General features: G+C 41.4%; 1 protein-coding gene across 1 annotated transcript in view; it reads right to left on the bottom strand.

Moving 5' to 3' along the window:
- The window catches only part of btbd11b (BTB (POZ) domain containing 11b), a 66,988-nt gene that overhangs the window by 8,327 nt on the left and 35,231 nt on the right, over nt 1-23,430 (bottom strand). Inside the window, exons 2-7 of the mRNA XM_080027405.1 lie at nt 16,045-16,200; nt 9,252-9,456; nt 4,200-4,352; nt 3,735-3,900; nt 2,954-3,043; nt 936-1,037 (exon numbers count right to left, since the gene is read on the bottom strand). Of these exons, the coding sequence (XP_079883531.1) occupies nt 936-1,037; nt 2,954-3,043; nt 3,735-3,900; nt 4,200-4,352; nt 9,252-9,456; nt 16,045-16,200 (872 nt within the window). The remainder of the gene's footprint in view (nt 1-935; nt 1,038-2,953; nt 3,044-3,734; nt 3,901-4,199; nt 4,353-9,251; nt 9,457-16,044; nt 16,201-23,430) is intronic.

Raw genomic sequence — 23,430 nt, 5'->3', positions numbered from 1 at the left:
GGAATGATTAGATAAGAAATTCAGTCAATCTGGTGACTGATTCATATTATACTGTACAGTATATAAAACACCTGTATAAGGAATAGTGAATATTTCATTTTAGCACTGCTAGTTTATAGCTTTATTGCCTGTACTCACAGCCCAATCTTCGTTCTATAGTCAATTTAAATTTTTATATTTGACTTTTTAAAGGAATGGTTCAACATTTTCGTAAATACAATTTCTTCTTGAGAATTAGATGAGATCTTAGAAGATCTTATGTCTAAACATTAATCACACCTAGAAGCCAGTTAGTCTAGCAAGAAATACTTAAATTTACCAAATGAATGTTGTATATATTAAACACATACGCTATAATATGTTAAATGGTGAATTTAAGAGGTGGTTTCTATTGCCTTCAGACAAAATGACTTTCATTTTAAATGAATATCTTGCTAGATTGGTTGTGAAATGATAACATACATATTATTTTAATGACAGTACTCTGATTTTAATCTGTTTAACTTAACATTCCTTCTTTTATCTGATGTCCTCGGAGTTCAAATTTGTGGTCAAGGATATCTTCTAAATTCTCCATGAAAAAATTTAATGATTTAAAATCCAATGGACGGATCATTTAGAGGGGAAACTGAATTGAACAAATGAGTTCGATAACAATTAGGCCGCCGTTTCCACTTCCCACTCTGCCAAATGCGCTCTGATCCATTTGCTCAAAAATGCAAATTGACAGCACAATTGTTCAGACCTAAAGATTGACTAGATAAAGCCCTCCATTTAAAGATAAACGGATCATATTGTACATCCCTAAGTCAGATAGCATCATAACTCATAGTGGAAAATCATCTTGATGACACAAATGACAATGATGACCAACCAATGAGCTGTAGGCACAAAGAGATGAGACACACATAACAGGTGAGAGGTGACGTCACTACCTGCACCACAGGCACATGTCCGTGTAACACAGCGAACGTGAGGGGCGTCGCCTGCCGCGTTTCGGGAAAGACTGAGGTGTGCTTGTGCACTGAGTTTGGCACCTGGGGAAGGGACACAGGTAGGTGGGTAAAGTGGGGGTGGGGGGAGAGAGATACGAAGCCATTAAAACTACTGCAAAGCCTATACGGTGCACAAGGCAAGCAGCTGCGAGGAGGATAGAGATGGTGGGGACAGGAAGCTCTACAGGAGAAACTAATAAGAGTAATTAACAAGGAACCCTGGGGCTGCACAGGACAGCCTGTCACTGGGGTTGACTTCTAATGAACACACTGGATTGATCTAGTCTAGTTAGGCCCTGTCCTAATGGTTTCACTCCTGATCCTTCCACCACTCCGCTGTGGGTTTTTCTGACAGGCTCTGACCTGACCACTCAATGGACCATCTCTTCTAAGGCTAAAAATAAAAAAAAACTATGAGCCGAATGAAAACGTGACATGCAGGAGACGCGGTCAAATGAACAAAGCACAAAAGCACATCTCTTACTTATGCTGCTTAAGGAACAAGGGGGCATTAATGTTTTTGGATAACTGAAACTACAGCGGGTATTCAATGTTTATCGTATAGTTTTTAAAAAATGTCAGGGTTTTCCTCTGTAACAACTGTTTATGAGAGGTGTTGTCACATGGTCACCAGAGCAAATGATTCCTTTTCTATGTACTTTATCCATTATTATAAGGGACAGCACCTACACTATAGTCAATGCAAAGTATATAATATACTATTGTCGATAAAATGGGCTCATTTAACATGTTAATTCCCCTATGAGTAAATACCCTTGCTCCAAATGTGGTTAACAAATCCCTCATTATTGTGAGATGTGCAACCCCTTTCTTTACCCATATATTTGATATATATTATATCCCTGAGTTTTGAGAGATATTCCCAAAGCCCCTTTAGGAACAGTATTTTTCCTTAGTACCACTAGCTATATTGGTAGTATATGATCACTACACTGGAACATCCATCACACCATAATAACTTTATAGGTTTTCTGTAGAATACAAGTGTTGTTAGCACTGTTTTCCCCAAACATCTGGTTTGTTTTCCAGTACTGCACCCCATACGTTATCAGTATAGTAGAGACAGTAGAGAGTCATTTGCTGGTACCTGATTCATATGACATTATCACACTAGTAATGAAGAAAATATAGTATAAAGAGTACCAATGATTCTTAACTTAAACTACTATTGCTAAACCGAATGAATCTGAGAATAGGTCTTTATATTTTAATTGACGGTGCTTTGCGCTTTGGCCAGGGGTCATGAATGTAGTGGACAAATCAACTCTGACACAATGGCTGATGATGGGATATGTTGTTGTTGAGGTGACTAACGCAAAAGACCAGGATCATTGAGGCTGTAGCTGAAGCATCTCCTTCTGTAGGCGGCAGACAGTCAAAGGATGACATCTCCGCTTCTCTGCAGAACATGTGAGGAATTGGGTTTGCTACAAGTCAATAGATCTTTATCGCTTTTTTTCCTGGACAGCGGGAAACAAATGACTCTGCAACAAACCTCCGCGTCAGGTTTCAGGCTCTAAATACTCAAATGTAAGCAGGTTTCATTGCACATATAATTTCAGTCTGTTTGTAACTGAATACATCCTCACTAATGTGTCAGTGCCTCATGATCTTCTGCTCTTATATATTTAGCACCAGGATGAATGGGGAAGGACATAGAAGGGGAGATGAGGGACAACATGCTTGGTTTTCTCCAATTCAATACCACACATAGTTTTCATAATTACATGCAATTGATTACAAACATTGTCAATGTACTTTAGGACAATAATTATGACCGTTGGCTCCCACTAAAATGATATTCCATAAATATTTATCCGATATGGGCGACTTGCACTCTGCTCTTTTTTTTACATAATTTTAATCCTTCCTTCATTCGACTTTGATCTAACCAAAGTCAAAAAACCAGCAGAGCAGTAAAAAGCTGCAGCACTGACCTCGCTGTTTATATCGGCTCCCGCATCCAGCAGCATCTGTACCATAGCCTCGTCTCCGCGGACACAGGCGTACATCAGTGGAGTCATCCCCTGAACAAACACAGGTAAAGGAGAACAAGATCACATCCTTTTAGAAGTTAAACATACAGGCCCCTTTTGTTAAAACACTAAATGGCAATCGTCACATTTTTATGAAACACAACATTTGTTCATCATTTTCAGGTAGATTTTACAATGGACATGTCCACATTTGACATTGGGCCACGTGCACAACAATTTAACCAGAGTAACGGAAACTGAAGTTTAATGAGATTAATATTCCTCTATCGATCGTTTTAAAGTATACCAAATGAATCAATATCTCTTCTGGGCCATAAGGGATATCCACAGATCTCTTTTGACATAAAACTACATTACTAGACTCTGAATTAGAACATTTCTGATGGGATCAGTCCCAAATCTACGTAAATGTTGATTTTCCGATGGAATATTGCAGTATTCCTCTGATGATTTACTGTAGCGGAGGTGGAAGCTTTGATATAATGCAGAGCACCTTGGCATGAAAGCAACAGGAAAAATCATAAGTCAGAATAAGCAAGCAAGAATTTAGTATTCATGACTGCATGTCCTCTTACAAGTCTGCAAGGCGCTCAAAGGTGAAGGAGCCACAGTTTACCAAGCAAACAATATCTTCTGTTCCACAGGCTGTGTAGCGTGTGTGTGAGAGTGTAAATGTGCATGCATATGTATTATTATTTAATGATTGGACCGCATCTCTAACCTGCTCACTCATGCTGTTGATACCATCAGGCCCCAGCAGGCTAACAGCCTGCTTCACCAGGTCTGTGCGTCCACAGCTGAGCATACGGAAGCCCAGGTCCTGCAGGAACTTTGCTTCAGTGGAGGCAGCATCCAGTTTCCTTGAGGCACAGAAGCAGTCATCCGTTCTGAAGGGCAAAGCAGCACACAAAGTGATTCATGGTGTGAGCAGCTCAATGTTTTGACTCTTTTTTGCAATGCGCCATATTTTCCCTAAACACTTGACAAGGTGTACGTTTGTTTAACACTACTAGGAGGACGAGTGTCTGGGTAAAAAATATGTTCCTTCTCCTATATTACTGATAAGCGAATTTGTGTGCGAGTTGACATGTGTGACAGTTGCTCTCTTTCATGCGCAGATGAAGAGGCTGTGTGCACACATGCTCTGCTGCAGGCCCAAAGGCCAGTGCACTGCTTACAGCCGTACCGTAGCTGACGGGGCTCACAGTCCACTCCGGGCAGCAGCAGTCTGGCCGCCTGCCGGACGTCATCGCTGTCCACAGAGAAGCTGCGTCTGTGTTCGGTGTGGACCACAGCCACACGCACCCACTCCATCAGAGGAGGCAGCACCATGAACGGCCTGTAGGGGGAAACAGAGTCACATGTTCAGCCCACTAGAGATTCACTATACTGAACTTACTGAAGTCAGGTCCTTGCAGTAGTTCCCAGGGGGCAGGGACTTGAAAGGAAAATCCACCTCATGGAGAATTTGCATATGTTATTTTTATGAGCTCTGGTCCGGTGTAGCGGATGTTGAGAACAAGATGTATCCACGCCTAGAAGTTGACTTCAAAGAAGCCAAACCAGAAGGTCACATAAAGAGACACTTGTGAGAAAATGTGAGAATGAAGAAAATCTAAACTGATCGAAATCTAATAGGCATAGCTTATTTTACACACTTTAGATAATAGCAATATTGTAAAAAGATTCATTCATTCATTTGTATGCCATGTCTACTATGAAGACTTGTTTCCACTATGTTTTGATTCTCTTCACAATTGACTATTTTAGAGGCCTAAGGATTGACAGAATTGTGTTTTAATACTGTACAGCTGCTATATGCTCAGCTGGTTACACTGAAGAAGCCAATATCTATAATGCTTAGCATATGTGCTATAGAACCCCACTTTATGCATTGCAAAAAACATTTGTGTTATGCATAATAATAGTATACTGTATATGTTTTAAAATCCACTGTGATGTATCATCCTAATGCATTACAGGGTCAATCAAGTTGTTGCTCTGCTTCTAATGTTACTGTAGCCTGGCATTTCCAGACCTGCCACTAGGCGCTGGCAAATAAAATGTTCTGCGCCTGTTGGAATACACAACATTGAAGCTCATTAAATATGTCATGAGATCCTGAGCTACCAATGAAATTGTTCTATCTGATATGGGCAGGCCAAAGCCCTTTGAATGGTGCTCTGGGGCGGACGTAACCGGATGGCGACAATGACGTGCATGCGCCGTCGAAGCCGTGATAGTAAACATCAAAGATGGCTGCGGATATGTTGTGTGAGTTTGAGACGGCTTTGGCCTCGATGTTTTACGATTTGGAAGACGGCATTCAAATCTTTCATTAGCAAGTAAGTGGAATGTTCAGTTTTGCCGACCGACCACGGCAAAAGTTTAATTTAGCAGTTAAAGCGCTGTTCGCTTTACGTCACATTGTGCATCGCTCTGATTGGTTGTAGTGCTACTGCTATCCAATTGCGTGCAGTGGCATTTGAAATGCACGAGTAGGAGCTGCCCCCTGAGTTGGAAATTACTATTGATCGTGGCCAGACCCTATATCGTTCAAGATATCAGGGTCTAGATTTCCAGGCTAATCCAGGCTCTCTTTCAGAATCCTAGATGGAGAGTGTAGTTCTTGCATGCAAACTTACAGAATGCATGAGTCACTATCTGCTTAGAGTGAGTGAACTAATGGTTTAATGCTATTTCACAAACCTACTGTGCTGCAGAGCCGGAGCTCACAGTGAACAGCTTGAAAGAACAAAGAGGGAAGGCAGAAACAGCAGTCACACGGAGAGAAAGCTCCCACAGAATGCATGCTACCTGGATGTAAATATGCAAAGAGCACAACATTTAAATAACATCTCTTCCTGGCTTCCTGTCTACCTCTCTCGTACACTCATCCTGCGTCAGTGTTTACTGCAGCCACAGTCAATCCATATGCATGCAGCTACATATGCGTGATATCACATTCTGACCTTCGTTACAGTACTGACAGCGTGTTATGGATCTAAACCATGGATCTAAACGGGCACTTTCTTCACTTAAGCAAAACAATGAGCTGTCGTGAATACATTACCGCATAATAACACAATAACGCTCTCCGTACTATACAGAAAGCCCTGTCTTAATCAAAAGACATTGTTATGATGAGACAAGACGTGCCTTAAGACTAATTAAAGATATGGGCTTTAAAGGAAGTCTTTCCTATTTGTCAAAACGTGTCCAATCTGACAATTACAGGATTTTTTTTTCATCTTTCTTTAATCACATGAACAGTATTCAGATCATAGCATTGACAATCTGTTTTATTTCAGAAGAATTAAAAATGTTTGACACAGTTTGTTTGAATGCTGCTGAGGAAACCAGCGAACCGTGTGTTTTGTGCGAGCTGTCACTTCACACTATCCACGCTGTGCATACTTGCCGAAAATGGTCTAGTCCTCCGGGATTCACTGTTCAATACAGCACTTGACAAAAGGACGTCTTGATGCCTTGACTGTCCTTGACACACGCTCGGCCCACATCCGTCACTCGCTGTTAATTTGTCACTCATCAACGCTACAATAGTTTGATCTGCTAAGAAATGCTTTGCTTTACTCACTTCAAAAGCCGCCTGACCTATAGCCACGTGGCGTTTTTTTTCTTCCACAGACTTCATTAAAGCAGCACGTAACACCTAATCAGGAGGCAAAGAATGTAAAATGGCCACAAGTACATTCCCCCGATGGAAACACTAGTTCACAAGAAGTTCAAGGTCTTGCTGTTGCCATGCAAACCCTCTTTCAAGAATTGTAATGTCAAACGGAGACATTCCTGATGTGAATTTGCTGCAAACTCAGGGGTTTCCCAAATTTTCGGTCTCTGGTAATGTGCTTAAATAGTTTTTTTTACATTTTTTTTTTACAAATTGTGATTAGAGCTAAAGCAGACGTATGCTGGACACCTGGGACCTACATTAGCAGATAACTTGCTCCAATGCAGGCGATTAAGTCTGGAGCCCCGGAGGAGGACTGTACAGGCTCAACTGATAGCACTGGTTCCCAACTAATGCCTCAAGCTGGCAGGGGTTTCCACACAATTGTAAGGAAATACTGAGCAGGTCCAGGTACAAATGCTGCAGTGGAATATGACTAGCAGAAAAATAAAAGAGTAGAAACAGGCAAAGATTGACTGTTCTCTACTTTCCGGACTTGTGGGAAAACCATGGAGTATCCAAAAACTACAGGATGAAGGATAAAAGGGAATCAACGCCATGGAAATATTGCCTAACGCTTATGTCATTCACGTATAAGTCACCCAACTCAATTATAAATACTGACTGAGCATGTGTCTAGTGCACGCCTGCTTCAAATCTCCCCTTTCCTGCCGCTGCTCAGGTCACCCAGAGGGCTCAGTCAAGTGGCCAATAAGTTGACAATTCATTTATATGAAACTGTACTTTCCTTCTTGGAGGAAAAAACATCTGGTGTGCCATTTCAGGGGTGGGCACATACAGAGTCAGAAGCATAATAAAAGTCTGCTGAGGTATACAGTTACAGCGGAATGATCTTTGCAGTTCTCTGCAGATGAAACATAACTGCAGGACAGTGTCTATAAAGTGATACGCTGAGGTGAACAGGAGGACATGTGCAGGGAATTATGGGTAACTAAAGGGGGTTCCACTTATTCTCATGGCCTTCTTTTATTATCGTCCCAGTAAACATTCAAAGGTGATATATTCTTTACTGTCACACGGTTATGAAATGAAGCAAAGGGGTCTGATGGATTAATCAATACCAGATCATTCTATTACTTTGCCTTGTTGTGGTATTAAAATAATATCTCACTGTATAAAAACACAAACCATTTTTCAAGGCTCGGATATAAAGGAAGGTGCGAGTAAAGCTCTAGAAACCGCAACAGACAACTGTCTTTCTCCATAATAAAGAAATTGTTTCCACATGCTGTACTGAATATTAACTTAACTTTATTAGATTTTCCTCTAACCTCTCTTCACTAGCTAGCTTGCCTCTTGTTAAAAATTTGATTTTGTTCATTTTTTTCAATTACAGGCTGTAGGCTAGGCCACAAACCCATTGATGTCCATCTTCTCAGTTCCTGATGGAGGTAGATTAAAGCCATAATGAGTGCTCTTAGTTTCATAATGGCACCAGTTCATAATACATTTTGTTGTAGTCCACAAGGATCCTAATCCTGCAATTAAGGATTTTTCTTAAGGGCACTTAGGGGCTGCCGAAACTGCTGTAAACACACAAAAAAATTAATTTAACTTATAAATCGAGAGATCAATTGAGGGGTGACCTTCATTTGCAATGATGTCGAGACATATTTATAACCATTTGAGTTGATATGCTGAGCCTGTTCATACAAGAAACAGCAACATAAACATTCATTTTTGAGCCGTGTTTGTGTCCACCTGATGAATATCAAATGCAAAAGGCAAAACAATAGACTGGAAGATGCTTATAAGCTGATGGGAGCTGCATATTCAGGTAATAATTATCTGCGGGTGCATCATTACAAACAACCCTTTTCACTTACAAGCAGTCATGTGATCATACTAAGATTTTTAATGAAGCTGCTTTCATGTGTAGATGTGTAGTTTTCATGTAAGATTATATAAGACAATCTTTCCAATTACTATGGTGGTGGCATAACATTCTTTTTGTCAACATTTAAGAATGGGTTTGGTCCATTTTTTGTTTATAGCCCTTGAATGTCATTGTCCGAAAGATCATATCTAAGGGTGTGAAGACTGGCAGTATTCTACAGTATATGTTTCTTTTAGTTAATCATAAATGACCAAAACTCATCTTTTACCACATTTACACATTTCTAAACATATCAATCCTTTCAAAAAAGGCTCAGTAACTGCTATAGTTAGTAGTACATTTGTTGGGGACTACTTTCAGCCATGGATTAATACACATTTGGCACACTATTCAGCAGTGTGTATGTTGGATTTACTTGAAAAAAATACATTGCCCAAGTCATCACACAGTGAAACACTGTGGATCATGTATGTCTTTTTAATGGGCTTTGGCACAGAGGAATACTTGTTAGCAGATCAGTTTATTGTTGCTTTTGTGTTTTGGCATTTCAACAAAGAGGAACATTGATGAGTATGACCAGCCCTGTACTGTAAGGACAGCAGAGGTTCAGGACAACTTTGTCAAGTTTAACTTTGTCTTCTAATGGTCTGTGTTGTTTAGCTTCAGTGTTTGAATATTCTTTATCTCACCTCTCTGTTTGTAAGGTAACTTTGGAGGGCTCAATGTTGGGATTCTCCCACTCCATTTGAGGGCAGTGCATGAAGTAACACAGAGTGTAGATGGCCTCGGGCGCCCAGTGAATCATACTGCTCTTCTGGTGGATCGGCGTCCCGTTGTTTTGGTTCTTCATATACAGCGGCTGTAGATGGTGCATGGCCCGAGTCACCAGGTCACCTGCACTCACACACACACACAAAGGGAAACACAAAAGGAACATGAGTAGCGAGAAAGGTATAAGTGAGGGAGAAAATACAGGAATATTTTAAGCACACAGCCTTTAAAAAGGCGTCAGAGAATCATCTTTATTCCTTGCAGCCCCCTTTAGATCTCACAGAAGGAGGGCATGGAGAATAAGCATGCTCAGGACTGCACTGTGTGCATAGACTGAATATGTATGGATAAACATTAGTTACTCCAAGCTATTTCCTCTGCATAATTTGTTAGTACTTTAAGGTCATCTAGTTGGGCTCTAAAAATAAAAGCTTGGGAGGACTGCTAATAAAAATTGGAATAATCTTTAGGCTGGGTTTATGAGGAACTAAACAGTTCTGAATAAAGCATTTGTTAGCCCCGCTTTTTTTTACACTTGAGGGCAAAAACAGATGAAGTAAATTAAAAAATGGAAAGATGAGTTAGATATTTCCTTCACAGCCGGATGTCACAGATAGTCCACCATCTGCTTGAAGAAAACATTAGGACTGTGGCATCTAGACAGAGTATGCTTACTTGGAAAACATCCCTGTATTATTACAGCATGGACAAGAATTGCCCATTTCACTCAATGCTGTCAGATATGTTGTCGCTTCTCCTTCCTGTGCGAGCCACTGCTCTGCGAGAAAAAGTAATGAAATTCTGAAGCTGGGTCGATGTACTCTGGTCAATTTGATACTATTCAAAGAACAATAATAAATAAGAAGTAATGGAACACAATGGCACTTGGTTCCCCGTGTCTGAATGAACTGTGCTGTGTGTATATGTGTGTGCCTATACAATACAGAGCGGGAACAAACAGTCATTCCTATGGACAAAGGGGTTGGTTTAGCATCAAAATTGAGCTATTAAGCACTTGCCAAGATTCCATTAAGGCTGGACAATGCGAGAGGGGCGAGTGGGGGAAAAAGATGCCTCAATGAGGGAAGAGCATTCATGCAACAAAAAAAAACAGCCAATCTCTTAACTGTCCTTTGGGAGCAGTGCGCTGATAGAGAAATATGCTGGACGACATCTCCTGTCGCAATGAGCAGGACATGTTACCACAGGAATGACCACCTCGGGTTCAAACTTTAAGTTGAGGCCCTGCAGTCGCTACCTGTTACTCCCCTTGCATCTCTATCTCTCTCTTACAATTGTACAGACAGGAATACAGATGAGCTTGTAACGTTGCCCCCTAAATCTTGGTAAGGTGAGCCGAGGTGGTCAACAAACAGACAGTTCTCATGCCTTATTTATGCCGGCCTCTGTGACATTTCCTATACGCTAGCACAGGAGGTCTGGCAGCACCGAGGTGGGAAGATTATTACTAACACTGAAAGAGTGCAGCAGCAGTGAAGTAGCAGCAGCTTAACACTTTAACACGTGAGATTACTGCCGCGTGTTCTGCAGATGTACGCAGAAATAATGCTGAGAAAAGGATTAACTAATTATATTCTCGTCCTTCATTTCGGGCCCGAAAAAAAGGAGGGATGGACAGAAGTACAGCAGTTTAATAAGCTAAAAGGTCAATATCCTTTTCATTATAGGATTCAAGCCTTTAATCGATAACCCATCCCGAGTAATTCCCTCTGTGCTAACGAGAAGAGGAGAGGAGGAGGGCACGCTGCGCAGCACATCCTGCTCCTCAGGTATCTCAGTGATTCACTTAAAGCAGTGTGCGGAAATGCTTTCCCTTTTTTTTCAAGTGTTCAAATCCCCCTTTAGAAAAGCAAAGAATCACACAAATATGCCCATTTGCACAGTATAATGGTTTTGCCTTGATTTACGGGGGACTTTATGAGAGTTGGCACCTTTAAGGTCAGTCACCGACAATGCAGCACCACCATAACAACCAAACTGCTCATTACTTCAGGGAGTGTGAAGGCTGTTGTTTAATGTTTAATGGTATGAGAAAGAATAATGCTCTTTGGAAATGAAAAAAAAAAAAAAGTAGGCTACTTTCTTTTCTGGAGCGATTACACCTAAGGCTCTTATAGATAAATAAATACAAAGTAACTAGCTTTCCTTTGAGTATTGCTGAATGGGGTCTGTGCTGCACTGAGCAGCTGCGGCCATCCTCACAGTTTCAATTATGTTGCTCCTATGTGGCCGTGATTACAGTTAACGGTCGCCCTCGGCCATCCTGAGTCAAGCTATCCTTTCTGCTATTAATGTCTTCCATTGAAAAAAAAAAACACCCAAAGCATTAGGCCACCATCTACCACGCATTTGAGTTAACATGGAGGGCACAATCACTACATCTTTATGGAGCTGTTCCACCTAAATGTAGTGTAGTTGAAGTACCAGCTTAACAAACAAAATGACTGAACTCACACTCTGTTCAAAACATAATTCAAGTTATTTCATGGGTGTATATTTCACTCCTTGCAAGAATACTGTTAAGGACACAAAAGGACACTATTGTTGAATCAAAGCAAAATAATTAAATAGACACTTTAGAATTGTACTGATCTATTATAAGTATTGCTTTTGTTATATCAAACCCTTGAAACTTGCTGAATTTTAAGTGTTTTAACGCAGTTCATTCAATTTGACTTCAGTTTTTAATGACACACAAAGCACTAAATTCATTAAATTGCTATTTCCCATTCCATTATACGAATGTCATGGGGTACACAGATATTCTGTGGTATTAAATATAAGCACTATCTTATTTCTGAAGGCACTGGCAGCCATTATCAGCATATTTGTTAGTTCTTGGCTGAAAGAAACGTTTCCAGGAGAGCAATGCTGATTGTTTCGAACGAGAAAAAGCACAAGATAAACATTTTAGGAAACTGCTAAGACCAGATCCAGACACCCCTTTTCTTTGCTATATGGTAAAATGTGTGTTTACAGCTCTGTGCCCAATGACGATGAGTAATGCTGTTCAAGAGTGTTTTTTAATCAGCATAAATAACTAATATTGTATGACAAAGTACCCACCTGGGGAATTTACGGCTAAACATGAATTATTAATGCCAACATTATTATTTCAATGCTAAATATAGTTGTAGATAATACGATTTGGTAACAAGTTAAAAGGCGAAGTGAACAAAAGGGACAGAAGATGGTTAGCTGTTTCCAGTCTTTATGTTGAGCTAATCTTACCGTCTCCTTCATATTTAGCTATACAGACCTGAGATTGATAAAGATTCTCTCACCTCCAAATCTGTTCATTTAGAGTAATTTAATGGGAAGAAGGTGCATGACACTGCTGGCGGTTTTGTGATTAGAGGCCAACGGACATATCAAACTACGCGGAGAGGTCACTGCCATTTGACCTTGTTTCACTTTGTGGTCGTGTTATTTTTACAGCCGTATAGATTTACCTATTTATGGAGAAAGCCTTAATTTTCTATGCTCCACCAATCGGCACCTACAGGTATTGATTTGGTGTAATATAATACATACAGAGTTTGACAAACTACTGTGTCCAGCATGAGTAAGAATGACACACCGTGCGTCCTAGTCATTTCAGACCGTCCTATCAAATATGCTAATTTGGCATTCTGGCAGAAGGGAATATACAAAGAGATAAATCAGTGGCAAAGCCCTTAGTTACATTGAGTCTAAATGCCACTGTGAAAAGCTGTCCATGCACAGGAAGCACATTTTACTGAGCTGGAGCAGCCAGTGTTTTTCTTCAATGAAATGTATTTCTAAAAATTGTACTCAAAATCTGTCCTTCTCTTTTACCTTCCCATCTTCTATCATTTTCTGCATCCCTTATTACTCTCTCTTTTTTTAAAACAATGTGACAGCCTGAAAAGCTTTTCTTAAATATATTAAAACAAATAATCCAGCTCCTGCCTTGTGTGTATACTTGCAAATCCTATATAGTTATTTACAGAATTCCTCTCCAAGGGCTGATAACATTTCCACGGGGCCTCAGCTCTGTTAATATCCACCGGCCACTCTGTTGTCTCAGAGTGTGTTTGCAGTGTCAACAGAACAGAATGAGTCCTTGCTTGACCTCATCAATACAACATGGACAGAGCACTGGCCTTTTGCCTCAGCGATGGATGCACCCCCCCACCCCTCCTGCGAAAAAACACGCGGTGAGGAGAATGGGCTCGCAGTTTGCTCTGATGATAAATGTTTACACTAGATATACTGAAAATATTTTTCCAGCCTTGTCTTGACGCACAGATGCCAAAACAACAGAAACAGACCCCTGACACATTGTTTGGCTTGAGGAATTTAACTTTTATATTGTCTTGCACATAGAACTGGTGATCTTGTTCTGTCAGAGTATTCCCTGCAGCACTCAGATGTGTTTTTTTTTTTTTTGCAATGAGCTACGCACAACCAAGAAATGAAGCTGATCTCAATGCATCTTGATTCTGTGATTATTATATCTGATTATATCAAATGAGAAGTAGGCTATATTAGGCCCTGTGCAAGACAAGTATAAGTTGTCTTGCCAATGCAGAATTTTTTGGAGACCTTATATGCCTAATATGACCTGGTATATGCTTATGATATCACAGTTAAGGGCTGTTGTTCAGCCAAGTACGGCAAGATGAAAGAACAGCCCGACGAGGCATTAGTGTCGGGCAGCACAACGCACCTGTAAAATAATAATCTTATACCACGGCCTGGAGTGAGCTATTGCTTAATTTTATGGGACTGGGACAAGAGGGTAAAACATAATCAGCATTTCATTTCTTAAATGATGCACAAAACCTATTATCATTATGTAAAACCTATAGAGCCAATGTTTATGACTTCATACTTGTATAAATGTATTTAGAAAGCATTCAGATGCCCATTATCTTTTGAATTAGAAGTACATTGCGACTGTACAGACATTCAATTAACTTTTGGAGCGCTTGTCAAACTTATTGGCTCAAATCATTTTTTAATGAACGGTTGTGGTTCATTAGAGTTGCTCCCTTTGACACAGTGCGTGTCCCACTGATTCACAATCATTTAAAATGGGCACATACACAGACACGGCAGGATTAGGATTAACTGATAGTGCGGGACAATATTCGTGCCTTATCAAACACCATCATCACATCAGGCAATAATATCTTCTACGCATAGACGGATTATGAGATAATGGGCCCCTGGGCACAAACTCTTAAAGGGCCCCCCACTCCTCCCCATCCAGTCAGGTACACTGAATTTTCCACACAGATACATACAATTAATGGCAAAAACATATTAAGGAAGTCAGTGTTTCCAACAGGATTTTGGGATACTGTTGGAGGGACCCTGTACCTTGTTGGGGGGTCCGGGATCATGTAAAGTTACTATCAGTATCTCTGGCTTAGGGCCCCCCTGAGCCCTTGGGCCCCTGGGCCTGTGCCCGTGCAATAATCCACCCCTGCTTCTACGATGTGAAGACGACTTCCAGTTGACCTGAGCTGCACACAGTCATTCAATATAAACAGCAATCTGTGTGAGGCTGTTGTTAGACACGCTTTGAGCGAAATGAAGGATTAGCGTGCTAACCAGTTTAGCTATAGATTGTTCCCATGCTAAAACACCGAAAATAATTTCAACCTTTGCATCAGATGATAAACATACTGCCTCAAAAGGTTTTCAGTCCAGGAACACCAAGTACTGCACTTGGAGTATTATTTTGGCATGCAATTGTGCAAATGATAAACTCTTGAATATAAGCCCAAAAAGACAGGTGTCAGCAATTTCAGCTTGCACCCACAGTTACTTTCAGTTGTACGGACTAAACCTCAACACGCACAGTTGTTTGTGTATTTTTAAGGGTAGATTCCCTGAACTTAATGGCTCAGCGTCCCACCACCATACTCATAAAGTCACATGTGTTAGCCTAACAATGTTAGGTAACCAAAAGTGTAGGAAAACTCTCACAAAGTATGAAAGAAATAACAAAAAAATAACTTTTGAACATCTCAGTTGGAAAGCATCGGTATGTTGCTGTAGCCTCCACTCTTGCGGGATGGCTTTCCGCTGGTTTTGAAACCTGTCTGCAGGGCTTTGTTCCCATTCAGCCACAAGAGCCTACACAGTGTAGAGCCTTTTCACATTTTGATTTGTCACAGTGGGACAATTGAGTGTGAATAATACAATTAATGATGGCTAAATGACATGTACTGTAGCTGCTTTAATGTCAGTGTATTGTATTGTGCCTGTCACACTGTTAAGACTGGGCAACTGGAATAGCACTGACATTGTTAATGTTATTAATGACACTTGTGATTTTCCCTGCTATGACAAATGTCTGCTGTGAAAAATAGGCCTATAAGTGAGGTTGGTTGATAAGGCGTGGCTAGAAATTGGCGCTCCAATTTATACCAGGGTTCTGTTAAAACAAGAGAAACTATTAGACTCTAAAGACTAATGCTATTAAAATAAAAGCACAATTATGTCTCATAGACTGTACATAAAAGAGTTCTGTCTTAATTGTCATCGGCTCACTCTGACCCAATGACCTTTGATTGACAATTGGGTGGTCGATTGCTTTTTTTCAGGGGCACATTGAAAACAGTATATTGTTAGAGGGATGGTCTCACTTCTTCCGTCACGCCCACACACACACACACACACACACACACACACACACACAAACACACAACTCACTGAGTTCAGAGATGCTGCCCACTCTTGTAGCCAGTAAGCACTGTTCAATGGAGCGCAGTTCAGACTGACTGTAGGCGTTCCCCTCTCCACTCTTCCCCGCTCGATGCTGCTGCTGCTCCCTGTGAAGAGTCAGACCCTCAGGTAGGCAGAGCACACCTGGGAGAGAGAGAGAGAGAGAGAGAGAGAGAGAGAGAGAGAGATTACATTACATCAATGTCGTGTTAAAGCTCAAGACTCAAAGTGAATGCATCCATTTGAATAATGTACCTGATTCTGTCAATACCCAATTGAGATTTCTCTTTACAGAACAAAAGAGGAATAACAGAAACGGCATCTTCTCTTCACCTCCTAAATGTCAATGTCTCATTAATGTGTAATTGTTTGAAAAGTGAGAATCTGATTTAGAAAACCATGGAAGACACACAAGGTAATAATTAGGCCTCCTGTTGTAACTGCCAGAGACTTCTCCCAAAGGTAATAATGTGTAATATTTCAAATGCGTTTTCATCATTCACACCTCTGTGTGGTTTGTTTCTCTCGCTCTGAGGGTGACGATGCAGACTGCTCTAAGTTTCCCTTTTCTGACAGTTCCAGCTTCTTACTGGTTTGCAGGGTGTCATCTTATAAAATGGCTGAGAGCAGTGAGTCCCTACTTAGCCCTTTTAATCACTTTGGGAATAAAAGTAGCTTTGGCTTTAAGGGCTCCTTTCTCATAATATGCTGCTAAATGAATGCACATGCTGCCTGCGGTGACGGTTACACTCTTCATTCATCTTGTGGAAGCAGACACTTGCTTTTAGGGCGATTCATTTCGCTTCTCTCCATTGTGGTTAAAAGCATGGAAGGGACTGCATGGAAATTACTAAGGAGGAGGGGGGGTTATTATGATATTTTTTTCTTAATAGGCTAGAATATTCGGTTAACAGGATGCATCATTTTCTTCTTCTTCTGGTCTCCCCTAATTTTGACAGTAGCCAATTCACTCCTATTGTGTGACCTAGTGGCTATGTCAAAATGACACTGCCCTCCTAACATTGTTTGACTCAAGGTGGACTGGATATAATATTTCAAAATCAATACAGCAGAACCAGAGACATCCTCCTTTTTATTTGAACATATTATTCTTTGATGTCAAAGCCGGTGCCTTCATTATCCACAACAATACAACTGGAACATTGACAGTTATATAGATTATGTTATGCTATGAGTGGTTAATGTAGCGCTGGACCACTAGCCTGAAGCAAGAATGAGGAAAGGGCTGCAGGGGTTCGCTAAACTCACGTCTCTTACTCAAGATTATAATTTTTTTCGTTGAGTTCAGTTTAATTACTTTGAGATGTCATGGGCAGGGTGTTGCAATATTACTGCTTGTCAAGTGCAGGGTTGAAATAATATAATTATGATAATGTTGGGGACTGCCTTGTTTTTTAAAAAGTAAATCCTAATTTTTAGCCCCCCTATCTCAAATGATTTCCCTACAGAGAAAATGTGGTAAATTGACATCGTTATCTCTTTCAATAATACAGCAACTAAATCTGCAGGTCTTCCAATGTGCCTCTGATTATCCTTTTGTGATTGCCGTTCACATTATACAAGTCATAAAAACTGTGCACGGAGTAAACATCTGGAAGCAGAATTCTTGGTAATAATTCTTAGTTATTTAGCTTATTAACCGGCAGAGCAGCTGCGGCAGCACCATCTCATCTACAACCTTGTTAAGGTTAGGCAGAGATCTACTGACAACCTGCATGACTCTGGAACAAAAAAACAGGAGGTATCACCATCTGCTGCAGTGGTGTCAGGTGTCCCAAACAGCTAGCTTTCAGCCAACGCTCCAGACAAGGCAACAAGATCAATTACGAAGAAACAAAACTTTATGTTGAGGTCTCTGCAGGGATTACTCTGCAACACCTCTTTTACTGCATTTTATTGCTCACAATGTGCCGTCCAAAGGGCCACAAGTGCAAACTCCTGGAAATCCATCTCAACCGTTAAAGCAGCAGGAGGGCTATACCTCCTATACCACTTTCCTCTCAAACAATTATGCACCAAAGTAAATAGCCCGCTCAGAGTGCGACCGCAGGATTTCATGACCCAACTCTTTGATATGCACCGACTAAAAGGCCCCCAGGTGTGATACGGCACTTTTATATTATTGCACCGCAGACGCCATCATTTTCATAACTTGCTAAAGAAACAAAAGAGTCTCTTTCAATTTAACCCTGGCCCTGTTCCATTTCCTCTGTTTTATTTTAAGGTGGAGTATGTGCTTCTGGAGAATGCTTGTTGTTGTCAAACCACGAGCCGCCGCCTGTGCTTACTGCGGTGCGCTGAAAAAAATCTGGTGTAAATAATACATAGCCTAGGCTCTGTAAACTGGTATGTAAACAAAGGGGGCCCACTTTAGCCAGCAGCATGCCTGTTAACAGTGCCTATAGGCTTTGTAATAACACCTGAGGTTTTTCAGCGTGCACACAGTACGGAGAGGTAGCGGATCTTGTGGAGATATTCACTAATTTTGAAAAAAATATATTTTAACAAGAATCTCCAGAATGGCTGACTCCACCTTTAATCTATTTTTCTTTTGCACTTGTTTTGATTGTCTGTCAGGGTGGTTGCAGCAGCAGCAATCATGCAGGACTGGCAGTATCTATTGTGGGGTTGCATGAGTAGACCAAGGATCCTAATGTGGCTTCAAAACACATGAATAAAAAACACCCAACACTTGAGTTTTCACTGTTCAGCTCCTTAACCTTGGGTTCAGGGGAATAAGAGAATAACAGGAGCAGCTGACAGTGAAGTGCTGAATGCTCTCAGGACGGACTGAGGCAAGGTGACTCACTGGCTCGCCGCATCCTAATGCAAGGCACCGTCTTCCCTCAGGGAGAAACTGATGGAGCTCTTACATGCCACAGACTGTATTCTGGCTGCACTCTATTCGCGTGTGCTCGCGTGATGAGAACTCTCTCGTCACCACCTTCCTCCTGATTGCCACTGCAACACAGTATCCTCCTTGGAAAATGTTATGCTTTCTGCTTTCAAGATCTTCTAAGTTGTGCGCTGGCCGTAAACACAACATGAATAAAAAAGTCAGTCATCGTTTTAAGATGTGCAGTTGTAAGAGATGATATTGTCTAGAGGAGAGGAGAGGAGAGGAGAGGAGAGGAGAGGAGAGGAGAGGAGAGGAGAGGAGAGGAGAGGAGAGGAGAGGAGAGGAGAGGAGAGGAGAGGAGAGGAGAGCAGAGCAGAGGAGAGGAGAGGAGAGGAGAGCAGAGGAGAGAGAGGCAAAGAAACAATAGGGTCTACACAGTCTTATTCTTTGTGTTCACAAAACTCCTGCCAAAACATAACCACAAATGCATAATGACAAACTTCCTCCTGGGATGCACTTTTTGCTTTTAAACCTGTCGAAACGCATCGGGGTTACTGCATAAAGTGTTTTGGCTGGATATTTTGAAGGAGCAGTTTTGGGAAATATATCACTCTCTTGTCTGCACAGTAAATATGAAGCTACAGTTATAGCAGCCAGTTAGTTTAGCTCAGCGAAAAAAACTGGGAAGAGACACTCTCTCTAAAAATCACTAATTCACAAGGGATTTCTTGTTTAATCTGTACAAAAATCAGAGATGTGTTCAACCTCGGGACTCGTGATATTGTGCACGCAGGACCGACAGTGGATTTAGCCACTAATTGCGTCTCCATTCACTTTGTGAGCTTTTGCCCAATATCTCAAATTTGCCTCGCATTCTGTTTGAAAGTGCTGTGGTATCAAACTTCAAATCTCTCTTTCGGGCAAGAACGGAGCGAAGTGTGTTTCCTCGAAATGCAGAACTATTCCTTTAATCTAATTACTGGTAGTGAGTGGAGCATGTGTTTTGACTTAGTCTGTTTTGGTTTGTGAACATTGTTACATGCATACAAATCACTGATGGCTGTTTTTGAAATACAAACTCTTTTAAATAAACTCAATATCCTATACTTTCCTATTCACTCATGTTTTGCCTTGGTCTGTCTGCCAAAGAGCATACTACTTTAGTTCGGATCCAATCTGACTTGTCTCAGAGTTGACTAGAGCAGTGTGGCAGGGATGCTGACCTCGATGCAGGCTCCTACCCTGCACTTAAATCTATTTTGGCGGGGACACTCAGGGAAGTGCACTTCCTTAAACACGCTGCAGCTCTGCAGGGGCACAACGGACAGACAGATAAGATAGTCAGGCTTCGGATCTGGCAAATCTTCAATGCACTGTACAAACAAGTAGACCCAAAGAAGTACTTGGCTGAATGAGATGTCATATCTAACTCCACTCATGTCTTTGATTCAGAAACAAAGTAGAACAAAAGCAAATACAGACAGCATGATAGAAACACAGTTAGAGAGATGCCATTAATCATCAGATAAAGACGGCTTTTAGTGCACCGATATGGCTCTAAAGGGTTAATCATGTTGGTTCTGTACACGGATCACAGTAGTGCTGCCCCACTCTGGGCTCGGGCTCTGCTCTGCCAGGCCAGATGGCTACCATATGTATACAGAGTGGAGCAAGTGATCGTAGAGGGAGAGAGGTGGAAAGCGGGAAACATAGTAGTGACGTGTGTTGAGATGTGTAAGAAGGCCTCTCCTTCCCTTAACGGCTGCTTTATTCATTCACCATCATTTCCACCGTGGCTGGAGTTGTAGAAATAGAGTTGTGAATTCGAAACAGTTCTTTCTTTTTTTTCCCTCAAGGAGAGTTGTTTGGATTGACTGTAAATCTCCAGAGGTACGGTCTCGGTTTGTGCTCTCAGGTGACCACAGTATGGTCTGAGGTAGCCTTTAGTCTTTAATGGGTTAGTCCTCCTGTGCCAGCCGCAGGGGTATAAAGTAGGAATGTACAACCACAAGGCCCAGTGAAAAAATACACGGGACGTACACACGCGTATGTCTGCTTAATTTAGGAAACTGGCAGAGGGAGAAGGCATGTGAACACCGGAGGAACCACAGACACATGCACACAACTGCTAATATACAGTCAGAAGATGCCAACAAGCCCATTACAAGCAATGTTGCATACGATGTGCTTATGTATTGGTGATTAAGAAGACTTAATCCCCCAGCACTTTGTGTCTGGTTGAAGTGGGATGTGCTCTGCAGAGAGAACAAGGTGTTCAGCTGAATCCACACTTTTGCTGGGCAAGCACATTCAGGAAACAGTCTGCTGAAGATCCTCTCGATGTCCCCGATACAGACAGAAGACTGAAAAAGCTTTTGAGTTTCATCATGTAGCTACTGCTCTGAAAGGGACACACACGACTCCTGATGCCTCCTTGTACAAGTTAAGAAGAGCTGTATGTGAACATCAATCTTCCTTTGCTCTTGTTTCTTAACCATGCATTAAAATGAATGCAAAAATGAACAGGACAATGTACTGGTCCTATATTGACACCCCTCCACTGACTTAAACATCAGAGGTTGGTCACCGACACACCGGTACATTTTGAAGCTGCAAGTAACCACATCTGGTTCAAGGACAATTTGCTAAGGTTTTGCTTGCTAACATGGGAGGCTCAAACAATCCAATAAATCAATTTCACCAATCATGCTGCCCTCCGCCCTGTCGCTGCTTCACTTGTTAAGAGTGAATGGTGTGTGCAATCTTGTACAGTACAAGATTACACTTTCCTGATTGAAATCACATCTTATCATTGAAACTCCTTGACGCAGGTGCTCTATAGACACCAAAAGGTCAAGAAGCTAATGGTACCCACGGCCCTATTTTCACTACCCTGTGTCTTTAATATGGGGCTAAGGCTCTGAGGCACATTTAAACATGCAACGGAAAAACATGCTGCAAAGAGCCCAAACGAATACAAAATCAAGTTATACCACTCAACGCTGCCACGAAAGGACTGGAGCACTTCTTGTTGGATGGATATGCATTTTTTCTTTCTGCGTTTGTTAAAGATTTTGACTGCATTTATTCTGTATTTGCAGCATGTTCACTGTTAATGTATTTGTGTTGGCTCTCTGCATCACTGTTTGTTTTTTTTTTCTTCAAAGCACCTTTCTGCTATTTGTATTTGTTTTGGATTGTCATGTCTTACATCATTGTCTGTGAAGTTGCAGCATGTTTCTCCGAATGCAAAATGCTTTGGTTCGGCCGTCGTCTGTCACTCAATAGAGGTTAGCGGATTTTCAGTTCTTGTGGTTGATTATTGGTGGTGGTGAGGCTGCTCTTTTGGTTCCATTTTAAATCACAGATCAGCCCTTTAATTCCCGTGATCATTCTGCCTCATAAGAGAGAGATAGGTAATATAGAGATAAGAGAGGACAGCTGTGTACAGTCTGTGGCCACTGAATCATTGCAGGCAGCAGCTTGGAAATGGCAACACACAGAAACTACAGGGCTACAAAAAGGAGGGAATAAGTCAGGCAAATGACCCACATGCAAGTACATACTATACAAAATCATTGACACACAATAGACTCTACACTGAACACACACACACACACACACACAGATGGAGGGCTTGTGACGGGTGACCGACGCACAACAAGGGCACCGCTAGAATTACGCAATCTTCTCCAATCAGAGGGGAGACCAGCCTTCATGCGGGTTGTGTGTTATTCCACCCCGAGGTAGCAGCTCTTTGGCCATTATTTTTCTCTTTTCATCTCATTTCTTCTGTCAAGGGTAATAAGTCTGCATGTAATATCCATGAGTCCATCGCTCCCCGCAGGATGCTTTCCAGACAATACTGGCAATCAGCAGCAGCAGCAGCAGGGAAAAATCTGCAGTCACTGAGCCGTAATCTCTCTTTGCTCACCCTGCACTACCGTCTCTATGAGCTTTAGGGAGAGTCTTAAAAAAGAAGCGCAATAGTATTTTCTTCCATACAAATTATCTCATATAATCTGATGGGAGGAGGGAACTGAAGAAAGTGTGCGTGTGTGTGTTTGTGTGTGTGTGTGTGTGTGTGTGTGTGTGTGTGTGTGTGTATGCGTGCATGCGTGCGTGCGTGTGTGTGTGTGTGTGGTCCATCACATTACAGTAAGAAATCAAGGATGGAGACACTGTGAATTATGACTGTATGAAAAGCCTCTGAACTCTTGACAAACAGACACAGCGAACCTGCCAAATTCAGCAATGTTCTGAAGTGATTGCTCATTCAGCACTGTGGGCACCAGAGTAATTAAAGGATATGATGAATGTCGTAAAAAAATTCGATTTGCTGCAGAGGGATATTCTCCTGCGGGTCATTTTAAAAAGAGGGTGACATCACATGGAGACGCTTGTAAACACTGGGAGCTTCTAGGCAAAGTCTCTCTCGGACATGAAAACTCAGCACTATAAATATGAAGTAAAGTGCAAAGTAGATAAGACGGTAAATCCCCAAGCCAGTCGCC

This window comes from Ammodytes marinus (assembly GCF_949987685.1).
Source record: "Ammodytes marinus genome assembly, chromosome: 5".
NCBI classification, from domain to species: Eukaryota; Metazoa; Chordata; class Actinopteri; order Uranoscopiformes; family Ammodytidae; genus Ammodytes; species Ammodytes marinus.
The sequence above is the reverse complement of the archived record's forward strand: the minus strand, read 5'-3'. Positions and strand labels throughout refer to the sequence as shown.